Genomic DNA, 19,253 nt, shown 5'->3' with positions numbered 1-19,253 from the left:
GATAGACATACAGAGTGGTGATAGATATACAGAGATGTGATAGATGTACAGAGTGCTTATAGATATACAGAAAATTCATTATCTGGAGAAAATCCCGGTTTATTTGAAAATATTAAGAAAATCTAGGTTTAGTTGACTGATTTTCATATAATCCTAATTTATCTCCAGATAATTAATTATCTGAATTTCAGATAATTCATTATCTCATTTTCCAGATAATCTAGGTTTATTTCGGATTCTAAATATACCAAAGGACGATATAACAAGTGTTTTAATTGGACGGCAATTTTTCGACGTTTTACTTTCGTTTTGAAACCGACAACACTGTTTATGATTGTACGATAGAAAAGGTAAGAATCATTTTTTTATTTAATAAAAGATGTAACAATTTCATCAATGAATTATTATATGGATTAACAGATATTTCAGGTGACAAGTCCTTGTCAAAACAGTTGACAATTGATTAATGAAATGATTGCATATTCTATTATTCAATTTCAAACACTAAAAAAACAACAACCACACAGTTAATATTAATAATAATGTGTGTACCTATGCACCTGTCATTAACTAAAGTCATTTATTGTAAAGGGTACTGTAAAGGGTCCTCTACCGACTTGATAATATTGTCATTAAGGATACTAATTAGCAATTATAGCACCTTTGAACGTCCTCTTCCATTGTTTTTAATTGACACTGGTTATTTTGAGTAAAAAGGCCAATAAACAAGTCATTACAGGGGTATGGCTTCATTACCTATATAAAATCCCTGTTATTCCAAATAATCATTAAACAGAAAAAAGCAAGATGAATAGTGGTGAGTTTTTAAAATTTCTTTACCATTTTCAAGAATGTGTATATAGATTTCTTGTTAAAATTTATTTAACACTATATTTTTATAGTCTGATTTAAGTACGGGAATGCTTTCCGTTTTAACTGTTTTCTTGGAGATACTTTAAGTTAACTCATCAAAAGATAAGTTTGATGTAGAAAATGATATATTTTATAGACTTAATATTAAAACATGTTTACCAGTCAATGGTTGTATGCTCTATGGTTGGGTTGTTGCTGCTTTGACACATTTCCCATTTTCAATTATAACTTTAAAACAATGCCAGGAGGTCTAACTTTGAAAGCAGTTTTAGGTTATTATGGTCAGGACATTTATATAAATTATATATAATTCCTTGCCTTTGCAAAAATCTCATGATTTAAAATTTTGGTCCAAGGTCTTGACTCTGAGCACTCACCTCACTTGCAGTAAAGAATAATGTGTACCTAATATTATTATTCTGTTCGGCTAATAACCAAGAATTATGGATTTCTTTCTCATAGAATCTAATATGAATTTCTCTTGTTCATATTCATGAGGAAAAGCCTGTTTAAATCATTCCCAGTCTCTTATTTTAGTCACATACCCTCCTTCCTTTCTTTAAGAATTAATGCACCTTTTAAGCAATCAAAAACTTTTATTATAGATTACATAAGTATATATCTTTATTTCTGAAACATAAGCACAATGCTACATTTACAAATTTATAAACATATTTATAACCATTATTCAACTTGATATATCAAACACTGATTTAACAAATGTAAACCAACCTTTATCTTGTAGTAATATATATATATATTCGATAAAATGGTAAACAGACTGAATTATGTCATAGGACAAAAAGTAACAGGACAAGAAGTCACAAATAATTTATTGACAATTGTTTGCACAAATAAGAGAAAGATCTTTAAATATTTTATAACATATTAATTTTTATCTTAAGCTTTGATAAATGAACATTTATTAAATTTAAATCATGCAAAGGTTATATTTCTTAGCACCATGAAGCCATTCAAGTACCAAGCTACATTGACATTTTGTTTTCATAACAATTTTTCAATCATTATTGATATTTATTGAAAAAAAAAAAAATACAAAGTTGCTTTATATATAATAGTTCAAGGAATCAGTAAAGTTATATTTCCATAATTATTTTTTTCTTGTCCAAAGGAAAATAATCTTAAAACTGAATTGTGGCTTTTGTCCTGTGACTTTCTGTCAGTCCTATTTTCTAAATAAAATAACAGGGAGTTGAATTTCATTTCTGGTAACAACTTTACCAAAAATTAATATATTTTATTTGATGAAATATACAACGTGTATTTTAACCAAGTTCCACATATATATATATGTTAGCGGTAATAAGTGAAATTAGACATTAAGCTTAAATCCTAGGCAATAAGCTAACGCCTAGGCAGTAAGTCTAATGCCTAAATGATGTTAGGCATTAGTCTTAAATCCTAAAAAATGTGTGCAGGCATTAAGCTTAATGCCTAAAATATAAATGCGAGTAGATAAAAGACATTTATTCATTTAAATGAACGAAAAAATATGTGTTACATCATAGCATTATGAGAACTGGGTCCTGTTTATCAAAACTGTCTTAAAATCAGTCCCATAAGATACTCTGAGAATAGAATTTATAATAAAGTTGGTGGGGGGGGGGGGGGGGGCTTTCATATGCTGAATCTAAACATGTATTTAGAATTTTGATTTTGCGCCCAGTTTTTAAGTCGGTCCAAAATAAAAGTTTGATTGATTTCAACAAAAATTGACTATGAGGGGATATATGGAATCAAACCATGAAATTTGATTTTTGGACCCCCTAAGTCCCCCTTTATCAAATTGGTCTACATTTTTGTCGAAAATTGATTTCTTGGGGTTCTTTGATATGCTGAAGCTAACCATGTATTTTGATTTTTGGACTCCATTATTAAATTAGTTCACACTAAGTCTGAGGTCTAAGGGGAAAAAGATTTAACTTTATTTGATTTCATAAAAAAATTCTTGATATACTGAATGTAACCATGTATTTTGATTGGACCATAATAGGTAAAATAAAAAAAGGTCTAAGACCACATTTATTCTGCTTCAGAGACTGATTCTGCATCAGATAAATAATCACAAACCAAATTCAGGGCTGTATTAGGCTTCTCATGTGACACTTTAATACAAATTGAATGTCAATAGCCACTCAACATAGATAAAGGTATTCATGTATTTTCACTTATGAATTGGTATTCAGTTTTGCTACAAAAAAGGTGGGGGTAACAGCTATATGACCTCTCTAATTAGTTAAACCTAATTTTTAAGAGGAATTTAATCATTTCATATATACAGTTGGTCTGATTGATGGGCAAAGTATGCATAAAACATATATTTCAATTTTCATTATGAATAATCAAGATCTTTTAACCGAATTTGGCATAATAAATTGTTTACCAACAAAAAAAACTGGCAAAGTTGTCTATAAACTTCTCACAAATGTAACTCATATGTTGACAACAAATGGAAGTTTTTAACGACCTTGACTGGCTATACAGCCCTTGCACGGTCGGTCATATGTTGATATATCATTGTCAGCAATTTCAATGACATTTAGCGAGTTCCAAAAAAAACAAAAAAAACAACCATGTTTCACTTTCAATTCACAAAACAAAATCTATCGAACATACTGTCAGTCTTTGATTCCATTACCTTAAAGTCATCCCTACAATCTTACTTTCTTTTTTGGCATCTTCAATTATGTCTCAAATTTGAAACAAAATATCAAGTTAGTAAACAGCTTTTGAAAATGACAAAAAAAAAATGAGTAAATACATGTACTGATTGTTTAGTAAATCCTAATTTCACCTTATTCACCTATTTACTGTCACATGTGTTTCCCAAACTGTGTCTGAACAACCATTAATGTGAGACAGATAATTTATTCTTTTCAGTAAGAAAAACCCTCAAACAGTTGGCAATTACAGACTGATAAAGATTTATATATATAACTCCTCTAAACATAAGCCCAACAATGTTATCCAATAAATTTGCTTTCACAATTTTTATTCGACCGCAAATTTTTTTTTTTTATGTATATTGGTATCACTTCGTCGTCATTGTCTGAAGACTTCGGTTTTTGCACTCTAACTTTATTAAAAGTAAATAGAAATATGCGAAATTTAAACACTAGGTTTATTACCATAAAAGGAAGGTTGGGATTTACTTTGGGGGTTTTGGTCCCAACAGTTTAGGAATAAGCGGTCAAAAAGGGCCCAAATAAGCATTTTTTTTGTTTTTTGCACAATTACTTCTGTATAAATGGACAGAAATCTATCAAATTTTAACATAAGGACTATGATCAAAAAAGGAAGGTTTATATTGATTTTGGGAGTTTTGTTCCCAAAGAATTAGGGGCCAAAGGGGGCCAGAATTAAACTTTGTTTGATTTCACCAAAAAATAATTTTTAGGGTTCTTTGAATATGCCAAATCTAACCGTGTATTTAGATTCTTTATTTTTGGCACTGTTTTTAAATTAATCTACATTAAGTTCCAATGGGTTCAAAATTAAAATTAGCTGGATTTCAACAAAAATTAAATTCTTGGAGTTCTTTGATATGCTGAATCTAAGCATGTACCCAGATTGTTTTATTATTGGTCAAGTTTTCAAGTTGGACCAAATAGGGGTCCAAAATTATTATATTAAGTATTGTGCAATAGCAAGAAATGTTCAGTGTGCATTATTGCACAATAGCAAGAAATCCTCAATTGCACAGTATTGTGCAATAGCAAGAAATTTTCAATTGCACAGTTGTGCAATAGCAAGAGATCTTCATTTGCATAGTACTAAAGGAATGACTGTAATATTTTTTCTGTCTATGAAGATTTAACCTAAAAAATGGTGCACACTGAATGACGCACGTAGCGGGTTATTTAACAGTGTGCACCACATTTTTTATGTTATTTCGAATAGACAGAAAAAATATTACAGTCATTTCTCATAGTTTGTTTCTAAATTCAATTTCAAACCATGAAAAAACGTTGATGATGTCACAGTCACATGACTAAATAATGTATATGGGCTCATAACAAAATAACGTCAGCCAATCAGAAGACGCCTTACATCCAAAATTTAATTATTGTGCAGTAGCAAGAAGTATCTAATTGCACAATGTTGGGCAATAGCAAAAAAATTTCAATTGCACAGTTTAGCGCAATAGCAAGAAATAATCAATTGTACAGTATTGTCCCGTTTTCGAATAAGTCTACATTAAGGCCCAAAGGGGCAAAAATAAACTTTCTTTGAATTAAAAAAAAAATTGGATATATGGGGTTCTTCAATATGCTGAATCTTACCATGTATTTAGATTTTCAATATTTGGGCCTGGTTACCAAATTGGTCTACAATGAGGTCTAAAGGGTCTAAAATTGAACATTATTTGATTTCATTAAAAATTGAATTCTTGGGGTCCTATAATATGCTGAATGTAACCATGTATTTAGATTTTGGATATTGGACCATAATAGTAAATGTCTGATTTAAAAGTTTCAAGTTTTTAATTAAGTTTAAGTTCTTAGACCCCATTCAATTTGTGTCAGAAACCTATGTTGTGTCAACTATTTAATTACAATCCAAATTCAGAGGTGTATCAAGCTTAAATGTTGTGTCCATACTTGTCCCAACTGTTCAGGGTTTGACTTCTGTGGTCGTATAAAGCTCTGCCCTGTGTAGCATCTGGTGTCTTTTCTTCTCTTGCTGGGATTAGAACTAATATTTATATATACAAATACAGTTTCAGTTTCATGTAAAGGCATTATACCTCTAAAACATATTAATATGTCACCTCTATGTGCATATATATTAATGAGTTAAAAAAAACGGTTGCACGGCAACTAATCCTATATTTCATAGCAGTAAAACAATTCTTTTTTATATGTTTCTATAGATTATATTTGAAACTTGACATAACATGGTTACTAAAGCTTGTACACTAGACACTAGAAGGCTTAGGGGTGGAAATTTACTTTCTTAAAATATGGCATGAAATGTTGTGTCTATAAAACAGAACAGGATAAAACATATACATAAAGTTGATAACAAACTAGGATCATGTTTTAACTCTTATAATGGGGTTAGACAAGGGGATGTTTTAAGCTCTGCCCTTTTTGATCTATTCATAAATGATCTACCTAACTGTTTACTAAATTGTCCTGATAGTGTAAAACTCAGCACTAGTTGCATAGGCTGCCTTATGTAGACAGATGATGTCATTGTATTTTCTGATTCTAAGGATGGACTTCAAAAACGCTTGAAGGCATTGGAATCATACTGTGATACCTGATGCCTTAATGTAAACTTAAAAAAAACTAAAGTCTTAATCTTTAATAAAAGTGGACGCCACATAAAAGAACCATTGTATTTTAAAAATGAATTTATTGAAACTGTTTTCAAATATAAATACCTTGGATATTCCAGTCAAGTGACCTATTTAATTATGCAAAAGAAGACTTATTTAATAAATCATTAAAAACTTCATATAAACTTCATAGATGTTTATCTGGCTCAGATGCTAGTATTAAAACAAATTAACATCTGTTTGACCATACCATTAAACCTTTTATTTTGTATGGCTCAGAGATATGGGGAATGTTTAAAACCAACTCTGCTTCTTGTAAAAAAGATGCTACAAATGTACTTGAAAAAATATACCAGAATATTGTTGCTGATAAAATGAACTTAAAGTTCTGTAAGCATATTCTAGGCTTAAATAATAAAAGTTCAAATGTCGCTGTACAATCAGAATCAGGTAGATTTCCTATATATTTTAATATTGTTATATCTATGATAAGCTATCTGCATAGATTACATCATTGTTACTCAAATTTATTGAAAGAAGCCTTTTTATGTAACACAGATATGCATGAAAATAACACTTTGACATGGTATTCCTCTGTTAAATTTATTTTACAAAAGCTTGAATTGAAAGAAACATATTGTATTGATTATTCAATTAAGGTGGCTCGTGGGTACAAAAATTTCAGCAAAAAATTAAATCTTTATTTTTGCATTACAAATTTTAATTAAGGTAAGACCCCTTTTTGGCCCCAAAATATAGCAGTTTTATAAAAATTTTAAAATGTAAACTTTTAGTTATTTATTGGACAGTAGAATGCTTCTGCTTCATAAATATGGGCTCTTTTTTACCAATACAATGCACATATATCGGGTACTAGCACCATTTAGTCATGCTAAATTACTGAATTCTTCAAAATTCCATCGTTTTGGTTAAATTTTAGACGGTTTTCGGGTAAAACAAAAGTGGCCGCATTCGTGTTCATCCTTAAAATTGAAATGTAAGTTGTATTTTATGATAAGATATAGCATATATAATGGTTAAGGATGAACGCGGATGCGGCCACTTTCATTTTCGACAAAAACCATCTGAAAAGTGACATTTTCCGGCATATTTGGTAGATTTTTCATATTTGAGCTTGAATAGGATCATTGTTAATGACTTAATCAGTTAAAATCGTTCACACAAACTAATTGATTCAAATGAAATAGACACTTAAGTGTTTAAAAAGTGGTCAAAATCGTTCGTCAGATGAACTTGAAATTTTAGGCCAGAATCGGTCCTTACCGGACCTACTCCTTTGTAAAAAAAGTCACTTTTCAGCTGGAATGCCCCAAAAGTAGCTTTTTCACTTATTTCAATATTATTGCAAAAGCAGCATCCTGAATTTTTCTCTGAATTTTTTTTTCTGATATCTATTTGTGTTTGTGGTATTTATTTCATGTGTTTTACTCATTTATGAACTCTGAAAATAGAGAAAAGTGGATTAAAGCATTAAAAGAGTGCAAAATGTGCTGTTTAAATTGTCTAGAAATAACGGTTCGTACGAATCAAGTGAAATATGAAGTTCTACACACTTAAAAATTGTATTTCTTTAAACAGATTGCACTGAATCTATATGAAAAGCACTTATTACAGGTTGTTTAAACTTGTCTGTTTCACAGAATACCTTTATTTTCTTCTGTTGGATGGCTGGTGGTTGAAATATTTGCATTTTAAGACTGAAATTTCATGCAGGTTTTAAACAGTAAATTGAAAAAACTTTGCATCAGACCATACTGTCTATATATATAGTTAAAAGCAACAGTCTTGTAACATCCAGGCTTCATATTTGATCATATTTCAGCAAGGATTTGAGCAAAAAGAAGCATATTTCCATCTCCAATATCATTTATATGCAATTTAATATGGACATATAGGGAACGGCCCAAATTGACAACTTGTTATTTTAAGCTTGACATTGCTTAAGACAATGTAAAATTCATGTGTTATGCTATATGAAACTTATATTTACATCAAAAGAACATTTATGATATGTAAAATATTTTGTTTTAACTTAACAACTTCAGAAAATTGTTGTAAGTGGAAAACATTACATTTCATATAAGGCCTCACTTCATTTGAAAACCTCTTCTTTTTTGGCATAGGCACCTTTAAAATAACTTTTGTCGAATTTTTATAAGTCTCATACATTCAGTATGCTATCATGTACTTTGAATAGATAATATCTTATCCATTGAGACATTATAAAGTGCAATTTGGTGTTTTTTGGGGATTTTTGAAGCCAAAATTTGAAAGTTGAAATTGTTCTATTTCAACTTCACAATTCAGCAACCAAAGTTGATATATAAAAAATGCCACATTTTCTATAATATATATCATATAGCTTTGAAACTTTGTAAACTGACTCATAATACACTAAGCTTAAATCATGCCAAGTTTTATTGGAATTGGTCAAGTTTTTGGCCCCTAATAGGCCCAAGACCACAATTAATGACCCCGCTTTTCGTTGTTCACGAATATAGTTCCCTTTAATTATAGTGTATTTTTTCTTTATTTTTTTTCTTTCCCTTTCTCATTCATTTCTTTGCTTTTCTGGGGTGGAAATGAAAGAAGAGAGCTGAAATAAACTTTTGGATGTTTTATTTTAACTGATTTTAATAAGGAAAGAGTGATTAGGCCAGGTTCAAAAAGGTTATATTTACACTTTTCGGAACATCTCTTGACTTGCCTATAGGGGTATGGATGTGTATTGGCTAAATTTGTTTTATGTAATCATGCAATTTTTCTGAAAATTGCATATATTTTTGGACTTGTACTGTACATTACACACACAAAACATTAGACAAAAAGAATAGGCAATTTTTTTTTAATGCGACAAAACGGTATAAAGAAATGATAGAGGAATTAATTGTGGTCTCGGGCCAAATGCATGCAATAACTGTTCAGTGTTCTATTGTCATGTATTTCATTTTAGTATTTCATTGTTATAACAAATCATTGTAATCATTGTATGAAATTTAAAACCTGCAAGGGTCCATAATTGGATTAATAAAGTATTCTTATTCTTATTCTTATTCTTATACTCTAACTCATGCCTGTGAAGCACCTAGTCTGACTGCTCTAAGAGGGGACCCTTTCTAATCCTGCTTCAGTGATTCTCTATATAATCAAAGATTATTTTTTCACCTATAAAGGGGGGGGGGGACCTTAAACTCAAATATTTAACTGTCTTTGGCTTGAACAGACAAATTAACGTCAATGACTAGAACTTTCTGAATTTTGAATGATCCAGTGCTACTATGCAAAGAGTTAATGTTTTTTCACAAAACTCTTGCACCTCTTATTATTATGAATACCATGTAATATTGTTAAAAGACCTTTAATCTTTCAAGTAATTGTTCCTACAACCATTGTCATTTGTTTTTTACAATTACAGATCACAACTCTGATGATGATTTCCAACCCAACCTGACCTATGAGGAACGCATTGAATCAGCCATTGCAGATATTGGTTTACTCAGAAATTACTCAAGACCAGCAAAGAGGTCAAGGACAGCAAAACAGAAACCAGGTCCAAAAGCAAGAGTAGTCCGGTTAAGATTTTATCTGCTTCCAGATGGCAGTGACCTTCCCAAGTTCACAAAACCAGACCCGCTTATTGAGAGGCATCAAAATTTAGGATATGGTATGTAAAGCATCAACTAAATATTTTTGAAAAAAATTATAATGTTTCATAATACCAGAATAATTGATATTGTCTGAGCTACATTTTTTTATGCCCCCGTCCTAATAGTGGGGGCATTATCTTTTAAGTTTTATCCTTGTCAGTCTTTACATACATCTGTGTGTCCAAACCTGGTTAAGGTTCTCTCAACCAAAATGTTATTAAACTTATACACAATGCTTATTATCACAGAACACAGATTGGGTTTGAATTTTGGTGGGGTCACTTATTCCATTTTAATAGTTATGCCATTTACATGTCGACAAATTGTTTTTTTTTCATTTCCATTCTCAGCTAATTAACTTAAGTTTGTCTCAACCAAATGATATGAAACTTATACACAATGCTTATTACCACAGAACACAGGTTGTGTTTGAATTTTGGTGGGGTCACTTATTCCATTTTGATAGTTATGCCATTTACATATCGACAAATTGATTTTTTTTCATTTCCATTCTCAGCTAATTAACTTAAGTTTGTCTCAACCAAATGATATGAAACTTATACACAATGTCTTTACCACACAACATGGATTAAGTTTGAATTTTGTTGGTGTCACTTACAGTACAAGAAATATGCCCCTTTACCAAAAGGAAAAAGTGCTGAGTTTTCCATTTCTGTTTTCTTACTTATTTTGCTTATAATACTAAATGTAATGAAACTTTTACACAATAAAATATAGAATAAAAATGGGGAATGTGTCAAAGAGACAAAAACCCAATTTAAGAGCAGACAACAGCCAAAGGCCACAATGGGAGAAAACCATACACCCCGAAATGTGCTTCAGCCAGCCCAAAAATATAAGTGATAATAGACATAACATTAAACTCCAAAATATATAAAAGAATCTATCAATAAGATAAAGTCAATCACCACAAAACACCCCTCAAGTATGAATTTTGGTTGTCATTTCTCCATTCTAGGGTTATGCCCCTTTTTATCGTTTGTTTCCATTCTCTTACTTTATTAAGTATGTAACTAAATGTTATGAAATGTGTATATAATGCTAATTACCACAAAACTCAGGTTTAGTTCAAATTTGTGTAGCATCACTTTTGCAAGAGATCAGGCATCATCAGTGTCCTTAGGGACACATTCCCTCTTTATTTTTTTTATCAATATTGTTCAGAATGTCCCTTGAATTATTCATGTTATTATCAATGAAATGTTAACATACAAAAAATGACTTCATGAGAGGTATGATATTTTGCTGGTACAAAAAGTCTTGTATATTAACCTTATATTATTATGGATTATCATTAGACATCTAAAAAATAAGATTTTTCTTGCTTGAGCTGGTACCCTAAAAGTGAGAATAACAATGATACACTTTTAATGACTATTTTGCCTATGACAAAGATGAAATATGTACAGTTAAATATCTGGCATGTGCCCCCTTAGGCAGCGACCATTTGATTTTCTAGGGTGGGCTATATTTTTTTTTTTTGATAAACCTTTTTCCCCCCCTTTGGCGAAAAACAGGTTTTTTGGGGGCACCAAGTCTTTCAATTTTAGCATTACATATAGTGGCAGCTTAGGGTGAAACAAACAAAAATTTGTTCAGGGTCATAAATTATTGTTTTCCCCAAAAACTGGAAACAAACTTTTTTTTCCAAAAAAAATCCATAACATTTTTGTTAAGGTACTTTTTTTTCTGTTGAACTATTAGGAGAAACATAGGTAATATTGAAATAGAAAAATGCCCCTACATTTGTGTACATTTTGCAATTGTTTAGTTTAAGTACAGCTTATTTGAAAATTTAAAATGTAGTTCACTGATGAGTAAATTATTTTTTAATGAAAAAAAAAGGCATGTTTGCACCAAAGGGAGATAATTTTGAGCTATTACAGTGATATAAAGATATTTTCAGTCATTATGGACAAACATGAACAGTTTCTTTTAGTTTTTTTTATACCATATCATAAAGTAACAATTGAAAGTGTACTAAAGATGCACTAGCTACAAGATATATAAAAAATCTGATATATTATATATTTGCTCAATCATTAATGAAATGCAAATAGTGAAATAATAATTCTCTTTTAGAAGCCAGTGTGGTTCAATTTTGTCAAAATAAGCTGGAAAACATTGATTATGAATTATTTACTTGCAAGTAAAAAATGACCTTATTGCATCAGTATTCTCCCATTTAACACCTTAGCTATAGTCTATAGATGGATAAAATGTGAATTGTATGAGTAAGGGCAAATAAGGTTAACATGGACAGTGAAACAAAGCTAAAACATTTGATTGACTGATTAGATCCATAAAAAATCATTCTTATACAGGTTAAAATGATGATATTAAAAATTTATTTTTCATTCATGATATATAATTAAATAGACCTAGAATAATCCAACAGCACATGTAAGTTTGCTTAATATAGATTCTTCCACTGCATCTAGTGTGATACAATATTTATCCATTCTAGACAGTTAAACTTTCAAATTTAAAACGTGATGCTGAACCTTTTGAAGGTTTAAAATTTAACTGTTGAGAGTGGATAAATATCTTATTACACGAGATTTGGTTTTAGAATCTGTTTAACTAATGATTTTCAAACAATTTGCAGGTAAACTTTTTCCTTCTTAACTGATGTTCTTTCTATGTGACGTCATCAGACATGGTCGCCTTTTTTCGTGCCCTCACAATAGGAAATTCAGAAACAAGCAAGAAAATTTGAAGTCATAATCTGTTATAACCAATGAAGAACTGAGATCAAACGAACCACACTTTGATTAAATTTTTATACAATGGGTTCAGAAAGGGATAAATTGACGAAGAATTATAGAAATCTATTTATATCTATATTTATGTTAACATCGCTTATATGGTCATCAGATGACTTTAGAGGTCAACTCAGTAATTAATTAGATGGCATCTAGACAAAAAATACACGAAATAAAGCTTCATATTTTCATGGCCGTGTCCTGTTAACTGTTTATTTTAGTTTTTTAATAGTTTGAATAAATGTTTAATATGATTATAGATTCAATTTGAGAATTTGATTATAATCGGTGAACATGAATTTGACAGCTAGTGCCCCTTTAAATAAACTTAATTTATATATAATGCAAAGGTATTTTATATAGTTTTTCTAGATTTTTTTGTACTTGTGAATCTGTATATTAGGGCAATGTTTAAATCATGTATATGTAGCATGAAGGAACATCTTTTTGTTTCTGATTCAAAATTCTTTTATGAACATTTGAAATTTTTATTGTATAAGGGGTATAGTTAACAAAATTCTTATCTAAAAAAAAAACAATTATTAAATGTTCTGTGGGTTTTTTAAGGACACCTTCCTAAATGATTTTTAGATGGAGATGCTCAATGTTTAAATACTGATGTTAAAGGTTAAAATTTTTGATTTTCGTGGAAATTAATATACAGTGATTTAATGTGATTGTTCATGGTAAACCTTGATTTAATTTGTAAGCAATTGTTCTTTAAATTGGCATTATATAAGTTCAGGTCTACGGTTAAATGATTGTTAAATAGTGGGTTTTTTTTCATAGGATTTCCAGTGATGTACTACAACAATTTCAAGGGCAAAAACCATCCTGTGGCACTCCACCTTAGTGAAGATGAGTTTAGAGAAATATTGCAAAGACTTTTCCCAAAGCTCATGAACAAGACGTTCAACCTGTACACACAGAATCAAAGAAGGAAGTTGACTGAGGCACCATTTCATCCTCAACACTTCAAGGACCTGAAGTACCAAGGAGTTGTAATAATAAAAATCCAAGTAAGTATCTGACATTTAACTTTATAATCATCAATTCAAGATAAAATGTCTGAGTGATTTATGTTCTGTCCATAACCCAGCATTTAATTTTAAAAAGTAATAGTTTCTGGTTATAAATTATGGCACATGTTATGCCCTCACTGTAGGGGTGGGGCTAATCATGCATCTGCTTTTATGTCTGTTTAACCATCTGTCCATCAAGATTTCCATCACAATGTTTTGAAAAATGCAGAATGCAATAACTTTTTATTTTCTATATGAAATGACTTAATTTTTGGCTAAAAAATTTATACACTTTTTCTTATTTATCATTATCAGCAAATCTCATCAAAAATTATTGGCTAGAGAAGGAGTAAAGTCAGTTAGGATCTTATTTGGCCTGAATTATAAGGGTTCAATTTGCTACAAGATAAGAAATGTTTTAAGTTGACTTAAAGACACTTTTTAAATTGTTATTTGGATGGAGAGCTGTCTCATTGGCACTCACACCACATCTTCCTATATCTATGACAAAGTTGTATAGAACAATTTCTGTCATAGTTTTATTCTAAAACGTTGATTTCTACACCAAGTTAGGTAAAAAAAAAGTTGCTCTTTTGAGTCCTGATTATAAGAAACACTCCAGCTGCAACTGAATTACTGCAATATTTGAAATTTGAACAACTTTTGGCAGGATTTATATAATTATGGTAAACAGTTGTTATTAATTTGTCATAGTAGGAAAATAATAAGAATTTTCAACACAAATATAATCAAACTAATAGTCAGAAATATATCACCACTTAAATATTACTAGTTATGGTAGTGTACATAATGTTTCAATTTCTTAAATCACACAATCTTAATTTTTTCTTTCATTTTCAGGATGCTACAGGAAATTTAGTGGTAAGTTACTATTTATATTATATTATAACACCCCCTCATCACTATTTTATAATGTCTGTTGGTCTGTCTTTTAGTGATCACTTGCCATCACTTGGTGTCTGAAATGTTGTCATAAACTATCTTCACCTCTGAAACTACTGGGCCAAATACCTTTAAACTTTAAATAAATGTTCCTTAAGATATCAAGATTATAAATTGTTTCCAAACTCACGGTGGGTATGGTTGTCCTGCGAGAGAACGTACTGTGCTGGTGATTCGGTCCTGATGGGTGCTGGTGATCAATGAAAAAATGTAAACAAAGACGAAAATGATGATTTTTGACGTTTTCACTAATAAAAAATGGAAGAAAACAGTTGAGATTTTTTAATTTTGTTTCTTATTGGTTCATATATAAACCATTGAAAAGTTGACCCTCTAAACTGTTTCAGTAAGCGTAACACTAAAATGCTCATTTTCAGAAAACCTCGAACTGAAAAATTAAAACAAAAATGCTCATAGAGTCCGCTTTCTATACCGCAATCCACACGACAAAACTATTTTGTAAAAAAACATTGCAATTTATAAAAATTTAGCATTTTCTCAATTTACTCATGTCCTGATACTGTGCTGGTGGGTCCTGTCATTGTGTTGGTGGGTCCTGATACGGTGCTGGTGATTTTGGATTAGAAGTTGGTCATATTTGAAACAAATGTTACAAAATCAATAAAATTGGGCAGCTAATTGTTGTCAATAGGATCTATTACTCCTATTTAGCTCTTGTGCATCCATTTGGCTGTTTAATATGTGTTTTCAAATGATCGTAACTTGTATAACATAATTACATAAAAGGGCAACATCTTTCGTCCAATATCAGAGAACAATATATAGTATCTAAAATAAGAATAGTTTTATTAAGATATTAAATGCCCCTTACATTGATGCCTCAACAATGATCAAAGCCCATGCCGCATAGACATGTTTGTCAGCGCTCCGCATACCCCTCCCCACTTCCACCCAACCAACCCTCCTCATTTCTTCCTTCATTGTTACAGTGGTGTACCAACACAACAATTTATCACATTAAATAATTACACAAAGACACACATTATTGAACAACGAATGCTCGCAGGGACTGAAAGCTAGTTCAATGCCGCATTTTCAACTAATAGATAAACCATGTTCTCATATACAAAAATCTCAATCGTGTCGATTAAAAGTCTCAAAACTTAAGTTCACATTTTAATGTTTGATGAAGCAGAACTTTAAAAGTGTGCAGTGAATCTTGTGCTCACAACAGTTATTGTCATAATTATGTTTACATGAGACTTATAAAGGAATTAAGAAGGTACCAAGAAATGTTTTACAGTTCAATTTAATTATCATGAATGGAAGGTGAATGGAAACTGTGAGGGTCAAAATCTTAAATTGCTTATAAATGTTGCTGGACCCAGTTTCGTTATCTGATCTGAATGTTCTGAAATGTGCAAGGTGGAAAGACATTTTGATTTTTTTTACTCGGAAAGTTTTGCCCTAATTGCTTGAACTTTTGCAATATTAAAGCCGATTTCAATGAGTGTGAAGACAAAGGGAATATCTTTGGTTATATTGCTTGATGAACAGAAAAGTCATAGTTAGGTTATGTAAACTACCCTACTTTAAGAGTATACTAGTCCGACAAATGACACATCTTTCTGTCTGTAGGACCAGGCTACTTCGAAAGGAGCAAGCTAACCAAAGATATTATGTTTGCCTATATACTCGATGGAATCGGCTGTAACTAAAACCTCGAATACATTTTAACAGACAGTGGTCATGTTTGTTGCTGAATATTGTTTTTCCTAGATTCACTCTTGAAAAATCATTTGGTAACATTTGGTCAGGGACGTATATAATTTAAGTCCTTGATTTGGTCAAGTAATTTCAAAAAAGATCTTTTTTTGTAATTGCGGACGCCAAGACAATATATGAACCTCACATGACCCCTCGACACAGGTGAGCTTATATATGATCTTATAGCGATTCAGGTTGATAACCATTTGAAATTAAGCCAGTTTGTGTGTGTGTGTAGATTTGTATTGTTTTAAACTGTTATGACCTTTTAAAGTTAAATGTAGGTGTTTAATCTAAGAATTTCTTTTTTAAACTCAATTAGTAGTATGAAGCTATTGATTGATTGATTGTTGGTTGCTTAACGTCCAGTGGCAAATATTTCATGCATATTCAGGACGAGAACAAGTTCACAATAAATACAATAGGTAGGTCTTGTCATAACAGAGGCCAATAGTCGTGGAATTTTGGACTGCCACTGGAAAATGAGAATGTATTGGATAGGAACAGAAATTTTGCCTTGCAGCAGGCCACCTACGGACCCCTCAAAGAGTTGCTGCAAGGGTTATTAACGTGCAAAGACGTCCCCATTCTGACCGGACGCGACTGCGAACTTGATACATCCCGCACAGCCAAACGGACGCCCCTCTTCAACAAGCGTTTTACTGCCGGTCAGGAGAAGACCAAGTGACCATATTTCTATATCCCAGTAACCCTTGGGGAATTTTGAAATGCACAATTAACAAAGCAAACGTTAGTTTCAAATACTTTTAAATAGATTTTAAACATAAAAATGTGATTTAAGCTGCTAAAGACATATGATTCAAACGCTCAGAAAGTTCTTTGTTCTATATTTTTTCTCACCATTTTTATGCAAAACGGTAACCTTTTACATTTTTATTTAATGGGTTATTGTTGAAGGTATTACGATGACGTATGGTTATTAACACATACTTCCTTTGGTTTCTTAAGGAAACTTGTCCATTGACAACAAACATACCACATCATCTACTTTATATATATTTTGGTGATCTTGCAAAATGATCGTAATCCCGAAAATCGTTAACATATTTTCTTATCTTAAAAGGGGACAAGAAGGGTTCCATTAACAGGCCAATAAATAAGATTACAGTTAATTTAAAAAAAATAAAAAAAAATAGGGGTATTTTTTCTTGCATAATAACAGTAAACGGATTCAAAACAATGTCAATTTCAAGAAAGCAGGCAGCAGTTACTTAGTCAATAACAGTACAGGATCAATGATCTTGAATATATGCCACTTTTAACTAAAAAAATAAAGGCACAGAACCAGGACATCGGAGCACAGAACCAGGACCGTTTTTCTAATCACCAGCACCGCGTCAGGACAATTCCGTTAAACGAACTTGCACGACTTTTGCAATAAAATATTGTTGTAATATACTTTGCATGGTACTTGTGACGCATCAGAGAAAAATTAAGCAACAAAACAGTCGTTTTATTGCCGTTCTGATACAATGTAAACAAACCCACCAGCACAGAATCAGGACCCACCAGCACCCGTCAGGACCGAATCACCAGCACAGTACGTTCTCTCGCAGGACAACCATACCCACCGTGAAACTTTTTATCCAGTGACAAACATGGCAACCATTGCTCAAAATGGAACATAAAGGGTCAAATGCAGATAAATTAAAGCTTTTAGCGCAAGTCTGACATATGATAAAAGTGATCAATAGGTTAATTTCTATCAGCTCTGAAATTTTTTTAAAAACCCAAAATACCCAATTTTAGCATTTAAGTTAAATCTTAGACACTGATTCCATCTCAAAATGAAAGTGGCTGCATTTGTGTTCATTCTTAATATTGAAATAAAAGTTGTATTTAATGATTATACAACCATATATTAAGGTTGAGGATGAACACGGCTGTGGGCATTTTCATTTATGACAAAAAAACATCTGTTAAGTGACATTCTTTTGCATGATTGATAGATTTTTCATATTTAAGCTTGAATCAGAACAAATTGAATGAGTAAATCAGTAAAATTTTTCACCTAGACTAATTGAATCAACTGAAATAGACACTTAAGTGTTATAAAAAATGTCAAATCTTTCATCAGATGAAGTTTACCCTTACCAGACCTAATTTTGTATTTTATTTCTTTGTACATCAAGAAATATAGACAAAATGACTTAAATGGAACATATGGGTAAAATCATTTATTTGCTTTTGAAACATAATATAACAGATACAATGAACATTTAAATGGCATTTTAAGCCATTCATTAATATATAAATATTCCTAATTTTAGTAAAATTTAAAAAATAATGAAATTTATTTTAGAATCCTTCAAACAGCTTAACAGTTCCTACTTCAACTGCAGCACTTGCAACATCAACCCAACCTTCAACTTTTAGACCAGTTCCCATATCAACTCCAGCCAGGCCAGTACCTGTATCTACGCCAGCCAGGCCAGTACCTGTATCTACGCCAGCCAGGCCAGAACCTGTATCTACGCCAGCCAGGCCAGAACCTGTATCTACGCCAGCCAGGCCAGTACCTGTATCTACGCCAGCCAGGCCAGTACTAGCACCTTCTCCTACTACTACAAACAGAGAGCAGAATAAAAAGGGAAAAAAACAATTTTCCTCTTTTTTCACTCTAATTTCTGACAAGTGCAATTAGAGGCCAAAATAGGACAAGAACGTAATAAATTTATTCTATAACCCTTGTATTTGAGAAAAAATCATGAAAAACAAAGACAATTCTGTAAAATTAGTATTTATTTGATACATTTTAAAATAAATTTATACTGAATTCTACACTTTACTGTAGTAAATGATGCAACTTAGAATAAATTTATTCTAAATGCATGATGCTTTCTGTATATAATCATTTATAAAATAAATTTATTATAAAGAGCCTTGA

General features: G+C 31.2%; 1 protein-coding gene across 1 annotated transcript; it reads left to right on the top strand.

The window, feature by feature from the left end:
- Positions 1–200: 200 nt before the first annotated feature.
- Positions 201–19,010, top strand: LOC134722957 (uncharacterized). Its single transcript, XM_063586591.1, has 5 exons — positions 201–350; positions 9,615–9,863; positions 13,422–13,651; positions 14,516–14,536; positions 18,669–19,010. The coding sequence occupies exons 3-5, from the start codon at positions 13,433–13,435 to the stop codon at positions 19,008–19,010; spliced, it is 582 nt and encodes a 193-aa protein (XP_063442661.1). The 5' UTR covers positions 201–350; positions 9,615–9,863; positions 13,422–13,432.
- Positions 19,011–19,253: the final 243 nt, after the last annotated feature.

The sequence above is a fragment of the Mytilus trossulus genome, chromosome 6, assembly GCF_036588685.1.
Source record: "Mytilus trossulus isolate FHL-02 chromosome 6, PNRI_Mtr1.1.1.hap1, whole genome shotgun sequence".
NCBI classification, from domain to species: domain Eukaryota; kingdom Metazoa; phylum Mollusca; class Bivalvia; order Mytilida; family Mytilidae; genus Mytilus; species Mytilus trossulus.
The sequence above is the reverse complement of the archived record's forward strand: the minus strand, read 5'-3'. Positions and strand labels throughout refer to the sequence as shown.

What these genes read in the sequence shown, in the direction of transcription:
- LOC134722957 (XM_063586591.1), top strand. Translation starts at nt 13,433, where the DNA reads ATGTACTACAACAATTTCAAGGGCAAAAACCATCCTGTGGCACTCCAC. An exon ending in TTGTAATAATAAAAATCCAA is followed by an intron (nt 13,652 to 14,515) that starts GTAAGTATCTGA and finishes TTTCATTTTCAG; the next exon opens with GATGCTACAGGAAATTTAGT. An exon ending in ATGCTACAGGAAATTTAGTG is followed by an intron (nt 14,537 to 18,668) that starts GTAAGTTACTAT and finishes AATTTATTTTAG; the next exon opens with AATCCTTCAAACAGCTTAAC.